The sequence below is a fragment of the Physeter macrocephalus genome, chromosome 7 (assembly GCF_002837175.3).
Source record: "Physeter macrocephalus isolate SW-GA chromosome 7, ASM283717v5, whole genome shotgun sequence".
NCBI lineage: Eukaryota > Metazoa > Chordata > Mammalia > Artiodactyla > Physeteridae > Physeter > Physeter macrocephalus.
Window position 1 is genome coordinate 33,624,331 of NC_041220.1, and position 22,736 is coordinate 33,647,066.

The window sequence follows — 22,736 nt, forward strand, 5'->3', positions numbered from 1 at the left end:
GTTTAGATTGTTTATTTGAGGTTTTTCTTGTTTCTTGAGGTAGGCTTGTATTGCTATAAACTTCCCTCTTAGAATGCTTTTGCTGCAATCCTTAGGTTTTGAATTGTCGTGTTTTCATTGTCATTTGTCTCTAGGTATTTATTGATTTCCTCTTTGATTTCTTCACTGATATCATGGTGATTTAGTAAACGTATTGTCTAGCCTCCATGTGTTGGTGTTTTTTATGTTTTTTTTTCCCTGTAATTCATTTCTAATTTCATCGTGTTGTGGTCAGAAAAGATGGTTGATACGATTTCAATTTTCTTAAATTTACCGAAGCTTGATTTGTGACCCACGATGTGATCTGTGCTGGAGAATGTTCCATGCGCACTTGAGAAGAAAGTGTAATATGCTGTTTTTGGATGGAATGTCCTATAGATATCAATGAAATCTATCTGGTCTATTGTGTCATTTAAAGCTTCTGTTTCCTTATTTATTTTCATTTTGTATGATCTGTCCATTGGTGTAAGTGAGGTGTTGAAGTCCCCCACTATTATTGTGTTACTGTGGATTTCCTCTTTTAGAGCTGTTAGCAGTTGCCTTACGTACTGAGGTGCTCCTATGTTGGGTGCATATATATTTATAATTGTTATATCTTCTTGGATTGATTCCTTGATCATTATGTAGTGTCCTTCTTGTCTGTTGTAACATTCTTTATTTTAAAGTGTATTTTATCTCATATTAGTATTGCTACTCCAGCTTTCTTTTGATTTCCATTTGCATGGAATATCTTTTTCCATTCCCTCACTTTCAGTCTGTATGTGTCCCTAGGTCTGAAGTGGGTCTCTTGTAGACAGCATATACATGGGTCTTGTTTTTGCATCCATTCAGCGAGCTTGTGTCTTTTGGTTGGGGTATTTAATCCATTCACGTTTAAGATAATTATCGATATGTATGTTCCTATGACCATTTTTTTAAGTGTTTTGGGTTTGTTTTTGTAGGTCCTTTTCTTCTCTTGTGTTTCCCACTTAGAGAAGTTCCTTTAGCATTTGTTGTAGAGATGGTTTGGTGGTGCTGAATTCTCTTAGCTTTTGCTTGTCTGTAAAGCTTTTGATTTCTCCATCGAGTCTGAATGAAATCCTTGCTGGGTAGAGTAATCTTGCCTGTAGGTTTTTCCCTTTCGTCAGTTTAAATATGTCATGCCACTCCCTTCTGGCTTGTAGAGTTTCTGCTGAGAAATCCGCTGTTAAGCTTATGGGAGTTCCCATGTATGTTGTCTGTCCTTTTCCCCTTGCTGCTTTTACTAATTTTTCTTTGTCTTTAATTTTTACCAATTTGATTACTGTGTGTTTCGGCGTGTTTCTTCTTGGGTTTATCCTGTATGGGACTCTCTGTGCTTCCTGGACTTGGGTGGCTATATCCTTTCCCGTGTTAGGGAAGTTTTCAACTATAATCTCTTCACATATTTTCTCGGGTCCTTTCTCTCTTCTCCTCCTGGGACCCCTATAATGTGAATGTTGTTACGTTTAATGTTGTCCCAGAGGTCTCTTAGGCTGTCTTCATTTCTTTTCTTTCTTTTTTCTTTATTCTGTTCTTCAGCAGTGAATTCCACCATTTTGTCTTCCAGGTCACTTACCCATTCTTCTGCCTTAGTTATTCTGCTATTGATTCCTTGTAGTGTAGTTTTCATTTCAGTTATTGAATGTGGTTTTTGTTCCACAGGCTGCAGGCTTGTACTTCTTCTGGCTTCTGCTATCTGCCTTCTGGTGGATGAGGCTATCTAAGAGGCTTGTATAACTTTCCTGATGGGAGGGACTGGTGGTGGGTATGGCTGGCTGTTGCTCTGGTTGGCAGAGCTCAGTAAAACTTTAATATGCTTGCCTGCTGATGGGTGGGACTGGGTTCCCTCCCTGTTGGTTGTTTGGCCTGAGGCAAGCCAACACTAGAGCCTACCCAGGATCTTTGGTGGGGCTAATGGTGGACTCTCAGAGGGCTCACGCGAAGGAGTACTTCCCAGAACTTACGCTGCCAGTGTCCTCTTCCTCAGGGTGAGACACAGCCACACACCCCCTCTGCAGGAGACCCTCCAACACTAGCATGTCACTGCTCCTTCTCCTGAGTCCTGATGCACACACTACTTTGTGCTGCCCTCCAAGAGTTGCGTCTCTGTTTCCCCCAGTCCTGTCGAAGTCCTGCAATCAAACCCCGCTAGGCTTCAAAGTCTGATTCTCTAGGAATTTCTCCTCCCATTGCTGCACCCCCTGGTTGGGTAGCCTGACGTGGGGCTCAGAACCTTCACTCCAGTGGGTGGACTTCTGTGGTATAAGTGTTCTCCAGTTTGTGAGTCACTCACCCAGCAGTTATGGGATTTGATTTTATTGTGATTGCGCCCTCCTACCATCTCACTGTGGCTTCTCCTTTGTTTTTGGATGTGTGGTGTCTTTTTGGTGAGTTCCAGTGTCTTCCTATTGATGACTGTTCAGCAGTTGTGATTCTGGTGCTCTCGCAAGAGGGAGTGAGCACACATCCTTCTAGTCTGCCATCTTGAACCAATCTGACTATGGTCATTTTAACAGTATTAATTCTTCCAATCCAAGAACATGATATATCTTTCCATCTATTAGTGTTGTCTTCAGCTTCTTTCATCAGTGTCTTATAGTTTTCTGAAAACAGGTCTTATACTTCCTTAGGTAGGTTTATTACTAGGTATTTTACTCTTTTTGATGCAATGGTAAATGGGATTGTTTCCTTAATTTTTCTCTTTCTGGTATTTCATTGTTATTGTATATAAATGCAACAGATTTCTGTATATTAATTTTGTATTCTGAAACTTTACCAAATTGATGAGCTCTAATAGTTTTCTGGTGGCAACTTTAGGATTTTCTGGTTATAGTATCATGTCATATGCAAACAGTGACAGTTTGCATATGACATGTTTCCTTTCCAATTTGGATTCCTTTTATTTCTTTTTCTTCCCTGATTGCTATGGCTAGGACTTCCAAAACTATGTTGAGTAAAAGTGGTGAGATTGGGCATCCTTGTCTTATTCCTGATCTTAGAGGAAATGCTTTCAGCTTTCACCATTGAGTATGATGTTACCTGTGGGTTTGTTATATATGGCTTTTATTATGTTGAGGAATGTTCCCTCTAAGCCCACTTTCTGGAGAGTTTTTATCATAAATGGATTTTAAATTTTGTCAAAAGCTTTTTCTGCATCTGTTTAGATGATTTTATGGTTTTTATTCTTTAATTTGTTAATGTATCATGTTGATTGATTTGCAGATATTGAAAAATCCTTGTATCCCTAGGATAAATCCCACTTAGTTTTGGTGTATGATCCTCTTACTGTATTGTTGGATTTCGTGTGCTAATATTTTGCTGAGGATTTTTGCATCTGTGTTCATCAATTATATTAACCTGTAACCCTTTTTGTGTGTGTGATTCTTTGCCTGTTTTTGGTATCAGGGTGGTACCGCATAGAATGAATTCAGAAGTGTTCCTCTGCAATTTTTTGGAAGAGTTTCAGAAGGAGAGGTGTTAACTCTTCTCTAAATATTTGGTAGAACTCACCTGTAAAGCCATGTGGTCCTGGACTTTTGTTTGTTGGGAGTTTTAAAATGACTGATTCAGTTTCATTACTGTAAATTAGTCTGTTCATATTTTTCTTCTTTCCTGTTTCAGTCTTGGGAGATTGTATGTTTCTAAGAATTTGTTCGTTTGTTCTAGGTTATCCATTTCATTGGCTTACAGTTGCTTGTAGTAGTCTCTTATGAACCTTTGTATTTCTGCGGTATCAGTTGTAATTTCTCCTTTTTCATTTCTAATTTTATTGATTTGAGTTCTGTCCCTTTTTTTCTTGATGATTCTGGCTAAAGGTTTATCAATTTTGTTTATCTTCTCAATGAACCAACTTTTAGTTTTATTGATCTTTGCTATGTTTTCTTTGTTTCTATTTCATTTATTTTTGCTCTGATCTTTATGATTTCTTTCATTCTACTAACTTTGGAATTTGTTTGTTCTTTTTTATCAAGTCCTGTTAGGTGTAAGGTTATGTTGTTTGAGATTTTTCTTGTTTCCTGAGGTAAGCTTGTATCACTGTAAACTTCCCTCTTAGAACTGCTTTTGCTATGTCCCAAAGGTTTTAGATTGTTGTGTTTTCATTTTAATTTGCCTCTAGGTATTTTTTGATTTCCTCAGTGATTTATTCATTGTTTAGTAGCATATTGTTTAGCCTTCATGTGTTTATGTTTTCTGCAGTATTTTTCTTGTAGTTGATTTCTAGTCTCTTAGTGTTCTGGTCAGAAAAGATGCTTGATATGATTTCAGTTTTAAATTTATTGAGACTTGTTTTGTGCCTAGCATGTGATGTATCCTGGAGAGTTTTTCATGTGCACTTGAAAAGAATGTGTATTCTTCTGCTTTCGGATAGAATAGTTTTATATATATATATATATATATATATGTCAATTAATGTGTCATTTAAGGCCAGTGTTTCCTTACTGATTTTCTGTCTGGATGATCTTTCCATTGATGTAAGTGGCATGTTAAAGTCCCCTACTATTATTGTGTTACTGTCAATTTCTCCTTTTATGTCTGTTAATATTTGCCTTATATATTGAGTTTGGTTGCGTGTATATTCACATTTTTATATCTTCTTCTTGGATTGATCCCTTGAGCATTATGTAGTGTCTTTCTTTGTCTCTTATTACAGTCTTTATGTTAAAGTCTGTTTTGTCTGATGTAAGTATGGCTACTTGGCTTTCTTTTGATTTCCATTTGTATGGAATATCTTTTTTCTATCCTCTCACTTTCAGTCTGCATGTGTCTTTAGATCTGAAGTGAGTCTCCTGTAGGCAGCATATATAGGGGTCTTGTTTTTTTATCCATTCAGCCACTATTTTGATTGGAGCATTTAGTTCATTTACATTTATGGTAATTTTCAATATGTTTGTTCTTGTTGCCATTTTGTTAATTGTTTTGGTTTTGTTTTGTACATCTTCCTCCGCCCCCCCTTTCTTCTTCTTTTCATCTCTTCTCTTGTGATTTGATGACTGTCTTTAGTGTCATGTTGGATTCCTTTTTCTATTCTGTGTGTATATCTATTAGAGATTTTTGGTTTGTTGTTACCATGTGGTTTTTATATAGAAATCTCTCTATATATGTGACTGTTTTAAATTTTAATTAAATTGAAATCTTAATTTCAAATGCATTTTTAAACGCCTGCATTTGTATTCTCCTCCCATCATGATTACTATTTCTGATATCATATTTTACATCTAATTGTTTTGAGTATCTCTTAACTGCTTATTGTGGATATAGATTATTTTACTACTTTTGTCCCTTAACCTTCCTACTAGCTTTGTGTGTGGATGATTTCCTGCCTTTACTGTATGTTTGCCTTTACTGATGAGCTTTTTCATTTCATAATTTTCTTGTTTCTAGTTGTAGCCTTTTCTTTTTCACCTAGCGAAGTTTCTTTAACATTTGTTGTAAAGCTAGTTTGGTGGTGCTGAACTCTTTTAACTTTTGCTTGTCTGCAAAGCTTTTGATTTCTCCCTCAGATCTGAATGGGAGCCTTGCTGGGTAGGGTATTCTTGGTTGTAGATTTTCCGCTTTCATCCCTTTGAATAGATCGTGCCATCCCTTCTGGCCTGCAGAGTTTCTGTTGAAAAATCAGCTATAACCTTTGTATGTTATTTGTTGCTTTTTGCTTTGCTGCTTTTACTGTTCTCCCTTATCATTTTCTTGTTTTAATTACTGTGTGTCTTGATGTGTTCCTCTTTGGGTTAATCCTGTATGGGACTCTGTGCTTCCTGGACTTGGGTGATTACTTCCTTTCCAGTGTTACAGAAATTTTCAGCTATTCTGTCTTCACATGTGTTCTCAACCCTTTTCTCTCTCTTTTCTCCTTCTGGGACCACTATAATGTGAATATTATTGCACTTGATGTTGTCCCAGAGTTCTCTTAAATTGTCCTCACTTCTTTTCATTCTTTATTCATTTTTCTGTTCAGCAGCAGTGATTTCCAACTGCTCTGTCTTCCATCTCACTGATTTGTTCCTCTGCATCATTTAGTCTCCTGTTGAATCCTTCTAGTGTATTTTTCATTTCAGTTATTATATTTTTTGTCTCTGTCTGGTTATTCTTTATATTTTCTAACTCTTTATTAAAAACTTCTAACTTCTCACTCTGTGCATCCATTCTTCTTCTGAGTTGTTTGACCATCTTTATGATCATTACCCTGAGGTCTTTCTTGGGAAGATTGCCTATTTTGACTTCACTTAGTTCTTCTTCTGGGGTTTTATCTTGTTTCTTCATCTGGAACATATTTCTCTGTCTCCTCATTTTGTCTAAGTTACTCTTTGTATTTTTATGTATGTGGTAGGTTTGTTACATTTCTCGACCTTGGATAAAGAGCCCTCTGTAGGAGATGCCCTGTGCATCCCAGCAGTGCATGCCCCTCTCATCACCCAAGCTGTATGCTCTAGGGGTTCCCCCCATGAGGGCTGCATGGGTCCTTCTCTTGTGGCAGGTTGACTATGTGGGCAGTCTGGTGGGCTTGATTGGCCCCTGTCCCAGTTGGTTGCCAGGCCCTGCCTTTTGTGGAGGCTGCTGGCTTCTACTTGGTGAGCTCTGTTTAAGAGGTAGCTGACTACAGAACCCCAGGGGGCCCCAGGGCTAGTGCTGGCTCACTGGCGAGCAGAGTCAGGGTCCAGAAGACTTCAGGGCTGTTTCCTACCCACTGATGGGTGAAGCCAGGTCCTGGGGTTAGTGCCGGACTACTGGCAGGCAGAGCCAGGTCCTGGAGTTTGGTTGCAGGGCCCAGGAATCCCAGAGCTGGTGTCAGGTTGCTCGTGGTGAGGGTGTGGTTCCTGCCAAAGTTGGGTATAGGGTCTGGGGTGTCACGAAGCTTGTGTTGGTCTGCAGGTGGGCAGGGCCGGGGCCCAGATGGTCACAGGTGGGTCTGGCCAGCCTGGGTCTGCAGGCTGCAGGATTGTGGTTTTCTTGTGTCTGGTGTCTGCCACCTGGTGGGTGGAATTGAGTCTTGGCCCTCTAGTGTGCAGGGCTGTTTCTAGAGGTGTGTCTAGAGGTGGCTGTGGGCTCAGGGAGTCTTTAGGCATCCTGTCTGCCAATGGGTGGGGCTGTGTCTCCACCCACTTAGTTGCTTGGCCTGAGGCCTCCCAGTGCTCGTGCCTGTAGGCTGTTGATTGGCGCCAGGTCTTGGTGCTAATGTGCTAGAGAGAGGACATTACAATGGTGCCCACCAAAACCAGTGTCCACGTGGTAGAAGGGGCTCCCAAGAATGGCTGCCGCCCGTGTCTGTGTCCCCAGGGTGAGCTGCAGTTGCCCCTTGCCACTTTTGGGAGACTGTCCAAGACCAGCAGGTAGGTCTGGCTCAGCCTCTTATCAAATTACTGCTTTTACACTGGGTCCCAGTGCTTGTGAGATTTTGTGTACTCCCTTTACGAGTGAAATGTCTCTTTCCCTGTCCTTTGGGACTCCCAAAATTAAGCCCTGCTGGCCTTCAAAGCTGAATGCTGTGGGGCTCATATTCCTGGTGCAGGACCCCCCGGGCAGGAGAGCTCAACGTGGGGCTTGTAACTCTCACTCCTGTGGGAGAATTTCTGTAATATAATTATTCTCCAGTTTGTGGGTATTGATCAGATTGCAGCTCTGCCCCTCCTACCCATCTTCTTGTTGTTCCTTCTTTATGTCTTTAATTGGAAAAGATCTTTTCTGATAGGTTTCGGTCTTTTTCTGCAAATAGTTGTGATTTTGATGTGATTGTGGAAGGAGGTGAGCTCAGGGCCTTTCTACTCTGCCATCTTGGCTGATCTGCTTTTAAAAATTGTGACATAGTTAGTTCATTATACAGAAGTGCTATATTTATTTAACTAGACCGTTGCTAATGGATATTTGGGATCTTTCCAATTGTTTACTATCTAAGCAATGCTACAAAGGATATCTCTGTAGTTAGAGAGGTGCTAGTGGTTAAGGGAATGTGCCTAGGTTAGACCCCAGAATGTCTGTGTGACCTTGATTAGACCAGCTCCTTTGCCTCTCTGTGCCTCAGTTTCCTAATCTGTAGAAGAGGGAAACGTAGTTCACAGGATTGCTGAGAAAATTTAATGAGTTAATGGTGAAATGTCTTCAGAATAGTATCTGGCACAGAGAAGTGCTCAGTAAGTGTCAAATCGTTGCTACTCTTCAATATGTCATTTTGTAAGGTAAAAGTATATTTGTAGGATACATGCACACAAGTGGTTTTGCTGATCAAATTCAGTTTTGAAGACTGTTGCCAAATTGCCCTTTGCAGGTAGAACACCATTTTATGTTCTCACCTTAGGTGTATGAGATGGACCCATTTTTACTTCTCCTAAGTCACCTCTTGAAATGTGTAAATCTGGACACTGATAGTATATAACTGAGGCCCATGTAGCTGTTACTGAGGAGGGAGAGATTTCAAGATAAAATATTCTTCCCCCTGAAAGTTTTCAGTGATTCTAGATTTGGCTTTTTATTTTTATCAATATGACATCTTGATGATAAACTGATCATAGCAATAATATATATGTGAGTGGTTAACTACTTTAAACCAGTATGTTTTTATTATGAACTTCTAGAATCTTTTGCCTACTCTTTGATGAGAAAATATAGTCTAAAATTCTGGTACAGCAGTGATACCATTTGTTATATTATTATATTTACATGTGAGGAAGTCTTTCATTATTTTTATGTTCATAAAAGGTAAAGAAGTGTGAAATTAGAACTTTGTGGTCTTAGGTTACCACGTAAGTGCTAATATTATTCCACCTATAATTCCTAGATACCTGTATTGGCTACTTCAAGGACCAGTGATTTTCTCCACTTCTGTCATGTCTGTAGTGTACAAAAGGCCCCCAAACTCCTTGTGGCCCATTTCATAGACTGGTGAAGAAAGGTGCTTTGTCCGAATTGGCATAGGGCCATGTTCTTTGAGCCTGTTGCTGACATTATAATAAATGCTAATCACTTTGTACCTCTGATGCCACACCTTGCAGTGTTTTGAGTTGGAGTAGAAGTATCTAACCAGCCATGAAATTTGTAAGGCACTGAGGCCTGCCCTGGTTGTTACTCAAGATCATGGTTACTCACAGGCTGGAACAACCCCCAAGCTGCTGAAATGGAACTTTTTGTATCACCGAAGTCACAAAAGCTCCATGGCTGTCTCTTCAGTAACACCTTTAGAATTTGAACTGGCTATTAGTCTCTGTTTTGGGACTCTTCATGGTTTTACAATGAATGCATCTTTAAAGTGGCTTTTAAACATTTTTGAAGGGAAGAAATTCATGGACCCTTTTTAGAATTGGCTAAAAACTATAGCCACCTCTCTCCAGAAAAATATGCCCACAATTTGTGAGATTTGTGGACATATATGGAATTTTATTGTTACTACACTCATTACACTTAGTATGTCTTAAACCATGCATGGATGAAGGACATTTTCGAAAAGGAGATTTTTTTCGTGTTGCTCTTCCAAAAGATAATCATCACATCATCTTAATTACAGTGCAGGTTGCATATTTGAAATTTTTCACAGAATGGCATTTGAAAGGCTGCTAGTGGGGAACTAATTCTGATTGATAGAGCTGCAAAGACAAGTATTAGACTAAACAGCATAACTTTCCAAAGGCACCTACTTTTCCAGGGAAAGTGACCAAGACATGTTGGTCAAAAACTTACATATTTTTTATCCAGGAACATTTCTTGAGAAGAGCTTCATTAGTATGAGAGAGTTCTTAGAGAGAGATCCCAAGCATCTACCTCAAATCTCTGCTTTAAAATACTGTCCCACAGAATTTGTCAGATAAATTTATCTCTGAATTTACCTTAGCTAAATTTTAGGGTTTTATGGCAGATATTGTAAATGAGTTGTCCCTTAATAGCTTTCAACAAGATAGTGATGTGACAGGACGGTGCATACTACCAAGATGGTAGTGATTGATTGGGTTGTTGGGGAGACTTTGCCCAAGAGTGGTCCAGTTTTCACGTTTTGACAAATTACTCCATGTGTATAAGAGACTTTCCTGTTCAGTCACCATTCACTTCCTACAATTTTCAAAAGCTATAATTTTTACATTCCAAATCCTTGCCACTAGGGGTTTAGTTTCTTAAGCAGCCTTAAAAATTAAGTCCCATAACAAATTTTAGGTATGTTTTGAATATTAATTTTAATTTTTCTTCTCCATTTATTCTGTTTACCAGTCACTTGCATGGCACTCGGGTATGACCTAGTTGGCTGGCAGCTTGTTTTAGTGAAATTAAGATGTAAAACATGGTGGAATTATTTCATGGCATTAATAACAGTTTTCTGCAATCTGGTTACTATTTTGAGGCATGCATTTATCAAAGCCTGAAACCATTTGGAATGCACATGTCGCAAGAATTTTCTTTGTGTACACCCTCTGTGTTAACTGGTGACCTACAACTTGAGGGAACAAAACAAGGTGTACTTTACTGAAATGATGGGTAGTGAACAATGAATGAGCCAACAAGTTGAGGGAGTCTTAGGACAAGGTCCAGGAGAGTCGGGGCTATTAGATGCTGGCTTTATTTCCAACAGCCCAGCATTGCCATGTGATACGACAGCAAGAGAGAAAAGGAAACTGGGCCAGAGGATTAGAGAACAGGGAGGATTTAGTCTTAATAGGATTTTATTAGGCTCTAAGTAGAGGTTGTCTGAGGTAGTCTGACCCAAAATGAATTCCCCCAGTGCTATTACTTATAGTTGAGGGCACACGGTTCCCGTCTCTTCAGGTTTTCCCAATATTTGAAGAGTCTTCACCCTTAGATGGAATTTTACTTGATAAGCACATTTACAGTAATAGACTCTTTATGTATTTAATAGCAGCCAATTCAGAGCCTTCCGAAGTGCATTCTAAAACAATGAGTTTTTCTACTGGCAGTTGCTCAGGAAAAAAACAAACCAAACACAAATTATATTTGAGATGGTTGATTTCTGTGCTTTAGGTTCCTTAAGTGAAATATGCGTTAATCATGAAAGAATACAGGTAGGATCCTGTTTACAACTAGAATTCTTTCAAAGATTTTTGTACCATGGCCATTATCCTCCTTTAATGATTATCTGATTACCCTTCCCCAATTAGTATAACAGTTGCAAAAGAGTATGTAAAATGATGACTTTTGAGCTAGGAGAGACCTAAGAAATAATCGTTTAGTCCTAACTACTCCCCGAAGAGTCTCCTGCTGGTTAGAGCTGGAGCTAGAGTCCTGGGCCCTGTCTCCCAGTCAAAGCTTAAGTCCCTGAATAGGGACCTAAGTTTTCTGACTTCCATGCTTGGAGAACTGAGCTAAAACCTCTTAGCCCTGATGCTTTGTTCCCTACTTTAAATCCACCTATCCTCTCTGACTGTCTCCAGAAACCAACCAGAGGAATATCAGGAGGGTAGGAGAAGGAAAGGTAGGAAGGGAGCCTTTCCATCAAGTTCAGGATTTGGTGACTCACTGTGAAAAGACTCGGCCTTGCTTCTCTTTTTTCTCTAGGCCTCTCCTAACTGTGCTCTTGACCTTGCCTTTCTCCTGCTCCTCTTGTTCCATCAAAATCCACCCCCCACTTTTTTTTTTTTTTTTTGGTATCTTCAAATTCTCCATGTTCGTTGATTCCTTCTCATTAGACCTACAAATATGATCACTTTTCCCTTAATAAAAATGTTCCCTTGGCTGTGTCTCCCTTCAGGTGGCCATCTACTTCTTTCCCTTCAGGATTTTTTTATAGTCCATTATTAGAGGATATTATATTTAAATATGTAAAAGAATTGAAGGATGGTATGAAATAATATATAATTAAATGCCAAAACGTGTACATTATAAGTTCAGCCTGATAGTGAAAGAGAGCTATATTAAAATATAGTCATTGGTAGTTCAGGAAAAATATGTGATTTTGACCCATTTACAGCTCTTGTAAGTATTGTAGTTTTTGAGAGGGTCTGAAATTAGATAAGATGTCTGTCTGGGAGGGAGGTAGAAGGAATTTTTACATTGGAAAGAGGTATGATCTAGATGACTAGAATCTAGGCTTTTATGATTATATGGTACATTTTATAATTCTGTGATATGGAAGCATATGCTTGTGCTTTTTTCATAGTCAAATAAAAGATATCATATACTTTCAAAAAAGGGCAAATAAAAATATAGGTAATTCTTATGTCAGTTATCTCTGTCTTCAACAATATTTAATAGAATTTTTCTCTCCTTATTGATGGAAAATATTTTTATATATAATATTAATGAGATATATAAATGTGACCACTCAGTAATGTCTTTGGAAATAATATAGTCGGTTCTGTCTTTGAAGTATAGAAACTGTCCTAATATCTCAGCATACGTTCATACGTACATACATAATACATACATGTATTTTGATAGCTCATCTCTTCCCCCCAAGACCAAAAACCTCAACAACCATACCACATGCAACCACTGTGGGAAAAGTCCTTTGGGTGTTTTTTGTTGGTGGTGGTTTGTTTGAAGAAAGGAAAAAAAATCACTTGTTAGGGGCTAAACAATTTCTAGAGCTTTCTCTCAGGCATGAAATTCGAGTTGATGTGCATGTATGTATTTATGGGAAGAACAGGCTGCATGTGTGCCAAGAGCAGCAAGCTTTACCCTAACCATTCCCAACTTCAGATGCCTTAGGCTGAAGAGAGCAGAGGGTAAGAAGCGGTGACATCCAGCGATGCCACATGACATAAACACACGATCTAGCACCTGCAGCCTCTCCTGCCTGCTCACAGCCTTTTGCTTAGTATTGTCCTTCTGTTTTCTTCATTTGGGATTTTTAGCTGTTGTCTGAGAGTTAAGTAAAAAGCTTGGAATTGGAAAAAGGAAAGGCTGATAACAGGAAATGCAGAAATATGTTGAAAACCTTGGTGCTTGAGGAAATGGGTCCTTAAACATCGCTCATAAATATGGAGCCATCTCTTTCATTTTCACACTGCCCTGGGGACATGCCAGTGCTTTACCACTTTAACCTGGGAATGAGAGAGAGAGTGGCCTCTGGGTGATTAGGTGGTGTTTTCTTTGACAGAGTCTCCTGTAATAGCTTTTTGCTTCCCAAACGTGGCTTGCTGGACTTGCCTCCCCCTCTGCTTTCTCTCCCAGGTTCTCTCGATGTTGTGGTTTCGATATTCATGGCATATTTAGAATTTTCAGGCATCTGCCTTAAGAGTATGATTGGATAAGCATCAACCAAGTGAGATGTACTTTTCTCAGAGAAGATACAGATTCCTTAAGGGACTAGGGCTAGGGATTATAGCCAGGAGCAAGGAGAATACAGTTTCTAGAAAGAACCCTGGACTAGGAGTCAAGAGACATTTCTGTCTCCATCAAAACTGACTTGTAGGGCTTCCCTGGTGGCGCAGCGGTTGAGAGTCCGCCTGCCGATGCAGGGGACACGGGTTCGTGCCCCGGTCCGGGAGGATCCAGCGTGCCGCAGAGCAGCTGGGCCCGTGAGCCATGGCCGCTGAGCCTGCGCGTCCGGAGCCTGTGCTCCGCAACGGGAGAGGCCACAGCGGTGAGAGGCTACCGCAAAACAAAACAAAACAAAACAAAAACAAAAAAACTGACTTGTAAGTTTTTGGCCTTGGCTAAGATATTTATCCTGTTTGTACTGCGGTCTCACTATCTGAAAAGACTGCATGTGAAGTCCCTTTGAGAACTAATGTGAAGGATCTTAGACAGCATCTTTCTATTTTTGATTTAGAGGCAATTGGCATGATTTATGTTCCCTTCATACCTTCGAAGAAGAATCTGAGAATCCCGGAGCTGGAAGGCATATCAGAGAGTCTTCTACTTTTTCAGCCTCTGGGATAAACCCAAACACTCTGATTTTCTTCGTTATTATCATTACACCATCTGAATAAGAGATCTTGACATTTTCAAAGAAATGTAGTGTTTAGGACAACAAGGAAGTTGAATCAGAACTTGTTTTATCTCTTATCACTTAAAACAGGGTTGCACAATGAGATACCGTCTAGAAGGGCTAGCCTGCGAACTAAAGTGAGGTCAAGAGAGTGGCAGGAGGATCACAGGGAGTGTGTGTGTGTGTGTGTGTGTGTGAGGGTGTGTGTGTGTGAGGGTGTGTGTGTGTGTGTGTGTGTGTGTGTGACTGGGAACACATACTGTGCGTGCATGGGCAGACATTCCTGATTTTTAAAACACCAGTTGGGCGCAGCGTAACATGCGTCTCAGTGGCAAAGGGCCATGTTGGTAATGGACAGTGTCTTATTGAACACAACACATTTGGGCTTCCCTGGTGGCGCAGTGGTTAAGAATCTGCCTGCCGATGTAGGGGACATGGGTTCGAGCCCCGGTCCAGGAAGATCCCATATGCCACTGAGCGGCTGGGCCCGTGAGCCGTGGCCGCTGAGCCTGCGCGTCCAGAGCCTGTGCTCTGCAACGGGAGAAGCCACAACAGTGAGAGGCCCGCATACCGCAAAAAAAAAAAAAAAAAAGTCGTCTATTTTGTTGATATTTTGCTCAGTGTTGGACTTTGAGAATGTCTGTGTTTTGATTTTAACTTAAGTCAGTGTCCTATTTAATATTTGAATGTAATGGGATGCATTTTTTGTTATTGTCATTACAGGTTTCGAAAGTGGCAATGAAATGTGAAGAAGTTGCATTTCTACTGTGATACTTGAAAGTTAGTGACTGCTTACCAAATTTTCATGAAAATTAAATATGACTTAGAAGCATTTGGTTTATGAAGGCTTATGATGTCATCGGTTGCGACAGAAGGCAAACTCCAGCAGGCTGTGAGCTTGCAGGGAGTTGACCCAGAAACATGCATGATTGTATTTAAAAACCACTGGGCGCAGGTAATGTATGAGTTCCACCTTCTCTGCTGGTTAGGTAGCCCTAGAAGCCTCTATTGCACTGAACCAGGGTTCCCAACCTGTGTGACAGGTGGGCTTCCAGAAAACATAGGGAGGAAACCCTTTCACGTAGCAAGAAAAGCAAATTTCTCTACTTGCATTCCTAGAGTAGGTAGTTGGTTAAAAACCTTGGTTTTCACGAAAGCAATTAGGGGACATGTATGTTCCTCAGATATTTTTATAAGAGTAGCAGTTGGCCTTCAAGTGACTTGTCCTTCACTTTGCAATACACTTGACCATGAGTACATCCTCTCTCTTTCCCTCCTCCCTGCCGATTTCCATTCAGTCCTTAAACACTACCAATACTAAAATACATATTTATTAAATATTTGCAAAGTGCTGTGCTGAATACCTCAAATACCTTACATTTAATCTTTTCTGCAAACCAGTAAGGCAGTTGGTTTTAGCTTCCTTATTTTACAGATGAGGGAATGGAAAATTATAGAGGTTAAATAGCTTGCTTGAGATTATATGACTAGTGAGTTTCCAATCAAGTACTGAGACCTTGGTCCCATGACTCCAAGACCAGCGTATTTGACCTCTGTGCGCTAGCATTTTTCAGGCTGGTGGTCCCTATTCATTTAAGGAAAGAAGGTTCCTGAAAGTATCTGAATTCATTACAAAGCTGATTATAAGTTTTTTTGATTATTCATTTTGACTTCTCTGTGACTCTTCTCTGATCTGCTTGTATGGATAATTAAGGGTTGAATGGTCAGGAAACTTACCAGATCGCCCCTTTCCTCAGGGAGTTTACAAGTAGTGAAATAAATAAAATTGGCATTCTTTACTACTTGTACAACATTACACTCCCCAGGTGAGCTGGTAAGTGGCTATTTATGTGACAGTTTTTTAATGACTACCCAGTTCCTTCCTGTGGCTGGAAACAGCCCATGGATTAAAGCATTGAGCCTGTAATCACAGCAATTATAAGGGGACACAGTTTAGATCAAAAACAAAATCAGTTCTGCTTCTGGGTCATTTACACTTTGTGGCTTCTTGTCACTATCCAGTGTAAAGCTTCCAAGATTTTTTTATGCATTTCCCCTTCTCTGACTTTTTACTGTTATAGTCTTAATGGGTTTGCTCTGGATATTAAGGGCACATCTGCTTTAGCAATGGGAAGAAAGTAATTCAGGAATTTTCCAGATAATTAGAGTAATTACCTTTGGCATTGTACTTTAGTGCTGACGCATACCACCCTCTGTTTAATGCAGAAAAATATTGAGTTGAGGGTAAGGATTACTTTGTCAGAGGGATCGGGGTTTAGTTTATTAAACACTTCCTTTCGTAAAGTGGGTACACTCTTGGTCTCATTATCGATTCAGCCATTTCTTTAACTTTGTCCAAGTTTCTTACCCCTTTAGTCTTAATTTTTCCTTTTAAATAAATCTGGAAAATGCCCTCAGTCTCTCTCTAGTTCCAAAGGCTCTTGAGGGCCTTACTGTTACCTTTATGAATAAAAATACTGGTAGAAGAAATTCATGTCGATGTCAATGTGATTACAGTCATCCCTTGGTATCTGTGAGGGATGGGTTCCAGGACACCAGCAGATACCAAAATCTGTGGATGCTCAAGTCCCTTATATAAAATGATATTTCCATATAACCTACGCACATCTGCACATCCTCCAAATCATCTCTAGATTACTTTTATAATATCTAATACAGTGTAAATACTATGTGAATAGTGTAAATACGATGTAAGTGCTATGTAAATAGTTGCCAGTGTGCAGTTAATTCAAGTTGTGCTCTTTGGAACTTTTTGAAATTTTTTTCCAAATATTTTCGATCCATGATTGGTTGAATCTGCAGGTGCAGAACCTGTGGATATGGAGGACCGACTGTATTGTTAAATGGAAATTTACTGAGTCCAAACTTAAGCTACCTCACTGTGGGTGTCACAGGTGGGACGCAGAAATGTATAAGCCTTCCTTTGGGCTTTTAAAGAATGTATAAGCTAGTTTGGATGACAATGTGAGATACATTATTATAAAATGAATAATATTGATCACAGGAATTAAGGGAAGGGACTATTACGGATGGAAATGGCCTGTGAAATCCAGGAAGTGAGATTTGGATGACAATGTGAGATACAATACATTATTATGAATAATATTGATCACAGGAATTAAGTCAAGGGAAGGGACTATTACGGATGGAAATGGCCTGTGAAATCCAGGAAGTGAGATTTTGTTAGCTTGACTGTGGGAAGAGAAGGTTTTGATGACAGAAAGGAAAAGAACATTTTTTTTCTGCCTGGAACATCCCTCCGCCTGGTCAATGCAATTTTAGAAGAGCTAGGAGACTTGGAAAACATATACTAATATTAAAACATTTGCTATAAATTGCTACCAGTAAGAACCTTAGACTTGCATTTAATGATCAGTGATCTTGAGGGGAGGGGGTCGGGGAGAGAGAGAGAATGTTTAATTTTTATAGTAGTCTATAAGAATGGTTTATAGTCTAGTAGACTGTTATTTTTATCTCTTGCCTTTGCTTCTTTGCTTCTTCTGAATGGAAGAGAGAGCAAGAAGTAAGAAGCATTGGTCCATCAGATAACGAACTGCCCAAGTATATTGCCATGTGAACTAACCCGCCACCACACACACACTAGGTATTCTTTTGTTGTTGTTGCTTTTTGTTTGTTTGTTTTCGCCGTATTGGGTCTTCATTGCTGAGCGTGGGCTTTCACTGCTGCGTTGCAGTGAGCGGGGGCTACTCTTCGTTGCGGTGTGCGGGCTTCTCATTGCGGTGGCTTCTCTTGTTGCGGAGCACGGGCTCTAGGCACGTGGGCTTCAGTAGCTGCAGCACATGGGCTCAGTAGTTGCGGCACACGGGCTCTAGAACGCAGGCTTAGTTGTGGCACACGGGCTTAGTTGCTCCCGCGGCATGTGGGATCCTCCTGGATCAGGGACCAAATGCTTGTCCCCTGAATTGGCAGGTGGATTCTTAACCACTGCGCCACCAGGGAAGTCCCACACTAGGTATCCTTAATGGCACATTTTTACTTTGTGAAGCTTCATGGCCCTTGCTCTATTCATTCTCTATCCTCTCCTTTCACATACCGAATCAGTATTAGTTATGTACTAAATGGTGTCTGCTCTTAAAGCCAGGAGAACAGAGGTGAAAAAAAATCAATTGGAAATGCACATTTCTGTGTGCTTGTTAATGGCGCAAAGCTTCTCTAACTTAAGGGTGAGGTTACTATGTTATTTTATTGACTGATGCTCCTACCATGTTTCTGTGTTAGAGTAATTACTAGACTACTTTGGTCCCAAGGAAGTATGGCATGTATAGTTTCTGCTTTATCAGGTTTAATTCCAGATGTAGACACATCTCTGTAGTTCAGGATTGGAGCTGACATTAACCAAGTTCTGCAAGTATACATATATTATTAGGCCTTTATCTTAATATGAGAAGAAATGACTCCGTAAAGGTCTCCCATGGGAATAGGTGTGTAAGAAATAACCCTAAATCGAAAGACACAGCTGCTAAGTAATAAACAGGGACTGGATGGAAACGTACTTTTGTTGTAGTTAATTTGGTACATTAAGTGGAATTTGGCTTGATCACTAAATCTTGTCCTTCTGTGTGATGGAAAATGTTGCTTAGGAACTTGGTTTATTCCACAGTGCCACTTTAAATTAGCATTCCAAAGGATTTGGAAGTATGGGTTGTACTCACTTGACTTTCTTGAAGTAACTAGGCTCTAACTAAAGTAGCATAAATAGTCATCTACTGATACATGCATGTGTATAAGAAATAGAATGATAGATGTGGAGTGAAAGCTAATCTTCTGTCAGAGAAACACTTGTGTTTATCATGAAGAATAATAATTTGTTAGCTTGAGGTGTGATTATGTGATTTATGTATATCTTTCATTCTGAAAGCATTTGAACTTCCTATTTAGAATTTGTGAATATTTGAAATTCAGGCCCATTATCACTGAGTGATGGAGGACCATCATTGGAGCTAAGGATAGCAGTAGCTGATATTCCTTAATGAAAGAAATATGCTATTTATTCATCTTATTGATCTCCAATGATCCTCATATTTATAGGTCAAATGACTTTGAAGTTAGGTTAAAATTTAGCTGTATTGGTCAGATGATAATTTGTATACCATTGTTCGCACTATTGATTTTTTGTGTATTTTTTTCTTTTTCTTTTTTCTTTATTTTTTGTGTATTTTTTTCTTTTTAGAGTCACAATATGTGATCTAGGTTCACGATCCGTATATATATATATATATACACACACACCAGCTTATATATGTTAAAGTTTGAAGATCAACAAATGCCTAGCTATCATTGGTGAACCATTTACAGTGCTGTATCTGATCTCAGCTGGCTTACATACTTAATGAGCGTGGGGTTTATCAGGGGTTGATCAGTTTGTTAAATGCTATTTAGCCTAACGAAGGAACTTGCTTAGTAAAGGAAATATTTGCAAACTGTATTTTCCTACTTGTATCTCTCCAGCCACCATAATTGTGTTTTTTCCCCTGAACTGAATCCCTGAGCCTGAGAGTATATAGCTGAGAAGCAGCCAGAGCTGGGGAATCGGAGGGAAGATTGAGAGTATAAGACCAGAGGGTAATCAGAGGAGTGGTCCAGGCCTGGGGAAGCCATGGATCCATAGTAGATCATGGATCCATAGTAGATCCCAGCAAGCAGAAATCAGGGGCCCAGGAATATTGGACTTCGGTGGGAGTGCTGTGAGAAGAGGACACAAGGGAAAAAATAAGGAAAAGTCGAGGTCCCATCAGGAATCAGCCTACAGCAACTGAAAGAACTATGACACCACCTGGGCATCATAACTTGGGACATCATAACAGAAGACCTTTGGCATTTCAGTGCCAGTGTGCTGTAGCCAAAAAGTTTCCTAGGCATTCCCTGTCAGGATGGGAACCAGGCCCAGGGTGTGGGCCCCGAGAGCCCACTTGTAAAAGCAGGTCATGGGAGTGCCTGCCTGCAAGGGAGAGGGAGGTGGCCTGGGAGGGTCCTGACACCTAAGGAGGGAGGTTAAGGACAAGTGGCAACACAAGCATAACCAGTGCTTTGCTGAGTGTTGTGTTTTCCATGACTCACAGGCCCTGGTTGTAACACACCCATCTTCTAGGCAGGAAAACCTCCATGCCAGGGATGAGGATGAGTAAAGGGCTCTGTTCCAAATGATCAACAAACCTTCTATCTCGGTGGGTTATTACAGCTCTGTTTTCATGTTTCTCTGCCCATGAACCCGGAAGGCCGAGTAGAAGAACTTCTATAAAGTGGGTAGAGAGAGAGATGCTTCAGTTTAAAAGCTGCTGAATAGTTTACATTCTGTGTAAAAATCTCAGAATGAAATCTTTTTTAGGTTTTTCAGAGCCACCGCCCTCCCCACCCCCACCAAAGTAGGTCTTTTTGCAGAGGACTGCATTCGAATAAATAAGTGAAGATTAATTCATGAGAAAAATGTAGCTTGTGATCATGTAAATAGTTTTGGTCTACATTACATATATACATTTAGATATTTTATAAATATTTACAGGCATGTATGTAGTATAAATTCATATGCATATGTAAAAATTTATATTGCTTCGGAATTTCTGAGAATTATTGTTTTTAACTCTGTGTTTTGATCCTTTTCTTAGACATTAGTACAAAATTACTTTGTTTTTGTTTTTATTTATACTATGAAATTAGATCAATTTACAGGAAAGAAGAACTAATTAACCTTAAAATCTCATTTGTATCTTTTCAGACTCACTTCTAATCATACATCTGTTTATCAATATATTTAGTTTTTAACTTAAATTATTTCTTTTATATATTGGCATGTAATGATATGATTCACTTAGTGTTTATTTTTAATAGCTTTAGTGTATAGTGATGTAACATCGTGATTATAATTCTCTTATTCTTGACTGTTTGGGTCAATAATATTTTTATTTTTCATTACTGAAAATGTCATTGGCGTGAACATTTTAAAACAAATTATTTTGTGTTGTTTCCTTTGGCATTTTCCCCAAAGTGAGATTAACAAGTCAAAGGGCAGGAACGACTTTATAGCTTCTGTTACATGTTGCCAGATTGTTTTCCAGAAAGATTGAGCTAATTTGCTGTGCCACTATCAATGTATAATGCACAGTCCCAATTTTAGATAGTTTAGACAGTCTGAGCACACATGACAGGTATAATTACATTTCTACCCCGAGGCCTAGCTGTATAGATAGCTCTCATAAGTAAACTCAATATGTGGACTTTGAAATTATAGAACTGGTAACATGTAGAGCTAATCTGTTCTTCAGAATGTGGAACCTTGAAGTTGGGGCTTCGGGGCTGGAGAGCATGCTGTGTTGAGGTGGAGCCCCCTTTTGGACAAATATGGTACTGCAGCCCCACGCTGTGAGATGTCAAGGCCAGAGCCAAGGGAAAGGAGCACAGTAGGTCCCAGCATTTCTGCCAGAGAGGTCCTCAGGCCTGCGAGGAGTCCTGGAGGGCTTCTTGGAGGTTGGGAGATGGTGGGGGCACTCTGCAGTCCGTGCGCAGCCAAGGAGAGGGGATGGCCAGTGGGGAGACCCAGACCACCAGTCACTGAGCCGTGTACCTCCTGGGTAGTGGCTAACCAAGGGCTTCCTCGTTGACATTGTCAACTCAGGGGTGTTGGGGTGATGTTTTTCCTAGCAGTATTTTTAATTTTATAGTGGAAGTTGATGGAGATTACAGATTCTATGGAAATCTACTCATTCATAAGGATATACTAGCCTAGTCTATAAAGGTTCCTTTTTTTTTCTTCTGCCAGGGGAAAAACTTAGACTTTTCCCTGAGAAATAAATTTCCCTCATTGCTCATGAATGCTGACATAGGCTTGTACCTTTGCCAGCTTCCACAGTGACTTGCAAAAATTCTATAACCTAAATACCAGAACACGTAACAGCGTGTCCTAGAACTGGGCTGGGAGGGTATGGCGGAAATTAAACATATTCCACAGAACATGCAGTTCAGAAAGGCAAAACGGAACAAGTTAAAAATGTTGATAAAATGTTTGATTTTTAAAAAATTAACGTGTATACACTTTAAAGGAAGTAAATTGAATGGATATTATCGTAGAAATTCCAAGTCATAAAGTTAAATGGAGGTTGAGATATAAAATTGTTTTAATTTTCAGGTCCCAAAGTAGAAATTAAGTATTGATGAGCAGAGAGAGTTAGGAAGCGTTCAAATGCCAGCAGTGGTAAAGGAGAGAAACGCCTGGGCTGTCACATGAGATTTATTTACTTTTTACAGTTAATAGATTTTTTCTTTTTTGGTGGTAAAATATATATATGTATGTATATATATAAAACAAAGTTTGCCATCTTCATCATTTTTAGGTGTATAATTCAGTGGCATTAACTACAACCACAATGTTGTGCAACCATCACCACTATCTCCAAAACTTTTTCATCACCCCAAATAGAAACCCTGTGCTTTAGGGCTTTATTTTGTAATTGGTTATCTCAAAATTTTTTTCTGGCTTAAAAAAAAGGCACAATTCAAACTCTTTGTGCTTAAAATTTCAACATATGCCGTATGTTCGGGGATTCTGCTAGGTATGTGTCTCTTGTTTATCAGTTCATCCGTTTCCTTTCATCCTTCCTAATGATGCATGCTTGGTTGAAGAGGGTGCCAATCCAGGTAGAGGAGAGAGGGCTATTATTCTGTCAAGGGCATATGAGGAGCTGTGTTCCGCTCCTGAAATCTCCAAATCAGCTCTATTTGTAGGAGAACACTGGTAGTCTTCCTTATTTAGTGTATTTTAAAATTTAAAAGCACTATTATTATTATTATTTTTAAAATTAA

General features: G+C 39.6%; 1 protein-coding gene across 8 annotated transcripts in view; it reads left to right on the forward strand.

The window, feature by feature from the left end:
* The window catches only part of FHIP1A (FHF complex subunit HOOK interacting protein 1A), a 286,478-nt gene that overhangs the window by 151,964 nt on the left and 111,778 nt on the right, over positions 1-22,736 (forward strand). For 3 of the 8 annotated variants that reach the window (XM_028491776.2, XM_055085929.1, XM_055085937.1), the window contains one exon: positions 14,624-14,855. In XM_028491776.2, the coding sequence (XP_028347577.1) occupies positions 14,751-14,855 (105 nt within the window). In that variant the 5' untranslated portion in view covers positions 14,624-14,750. Of the gene's footprint in view, positions 1-14,623; positions 14,856-17,222; positions 17,526-22,736 lie in introns of those variants that run through there. The other 5 variants (XM_055085932.1, XM_055085931.1, XM_055085935.1 and 2 more) reach the window with 3 other exon arrangements.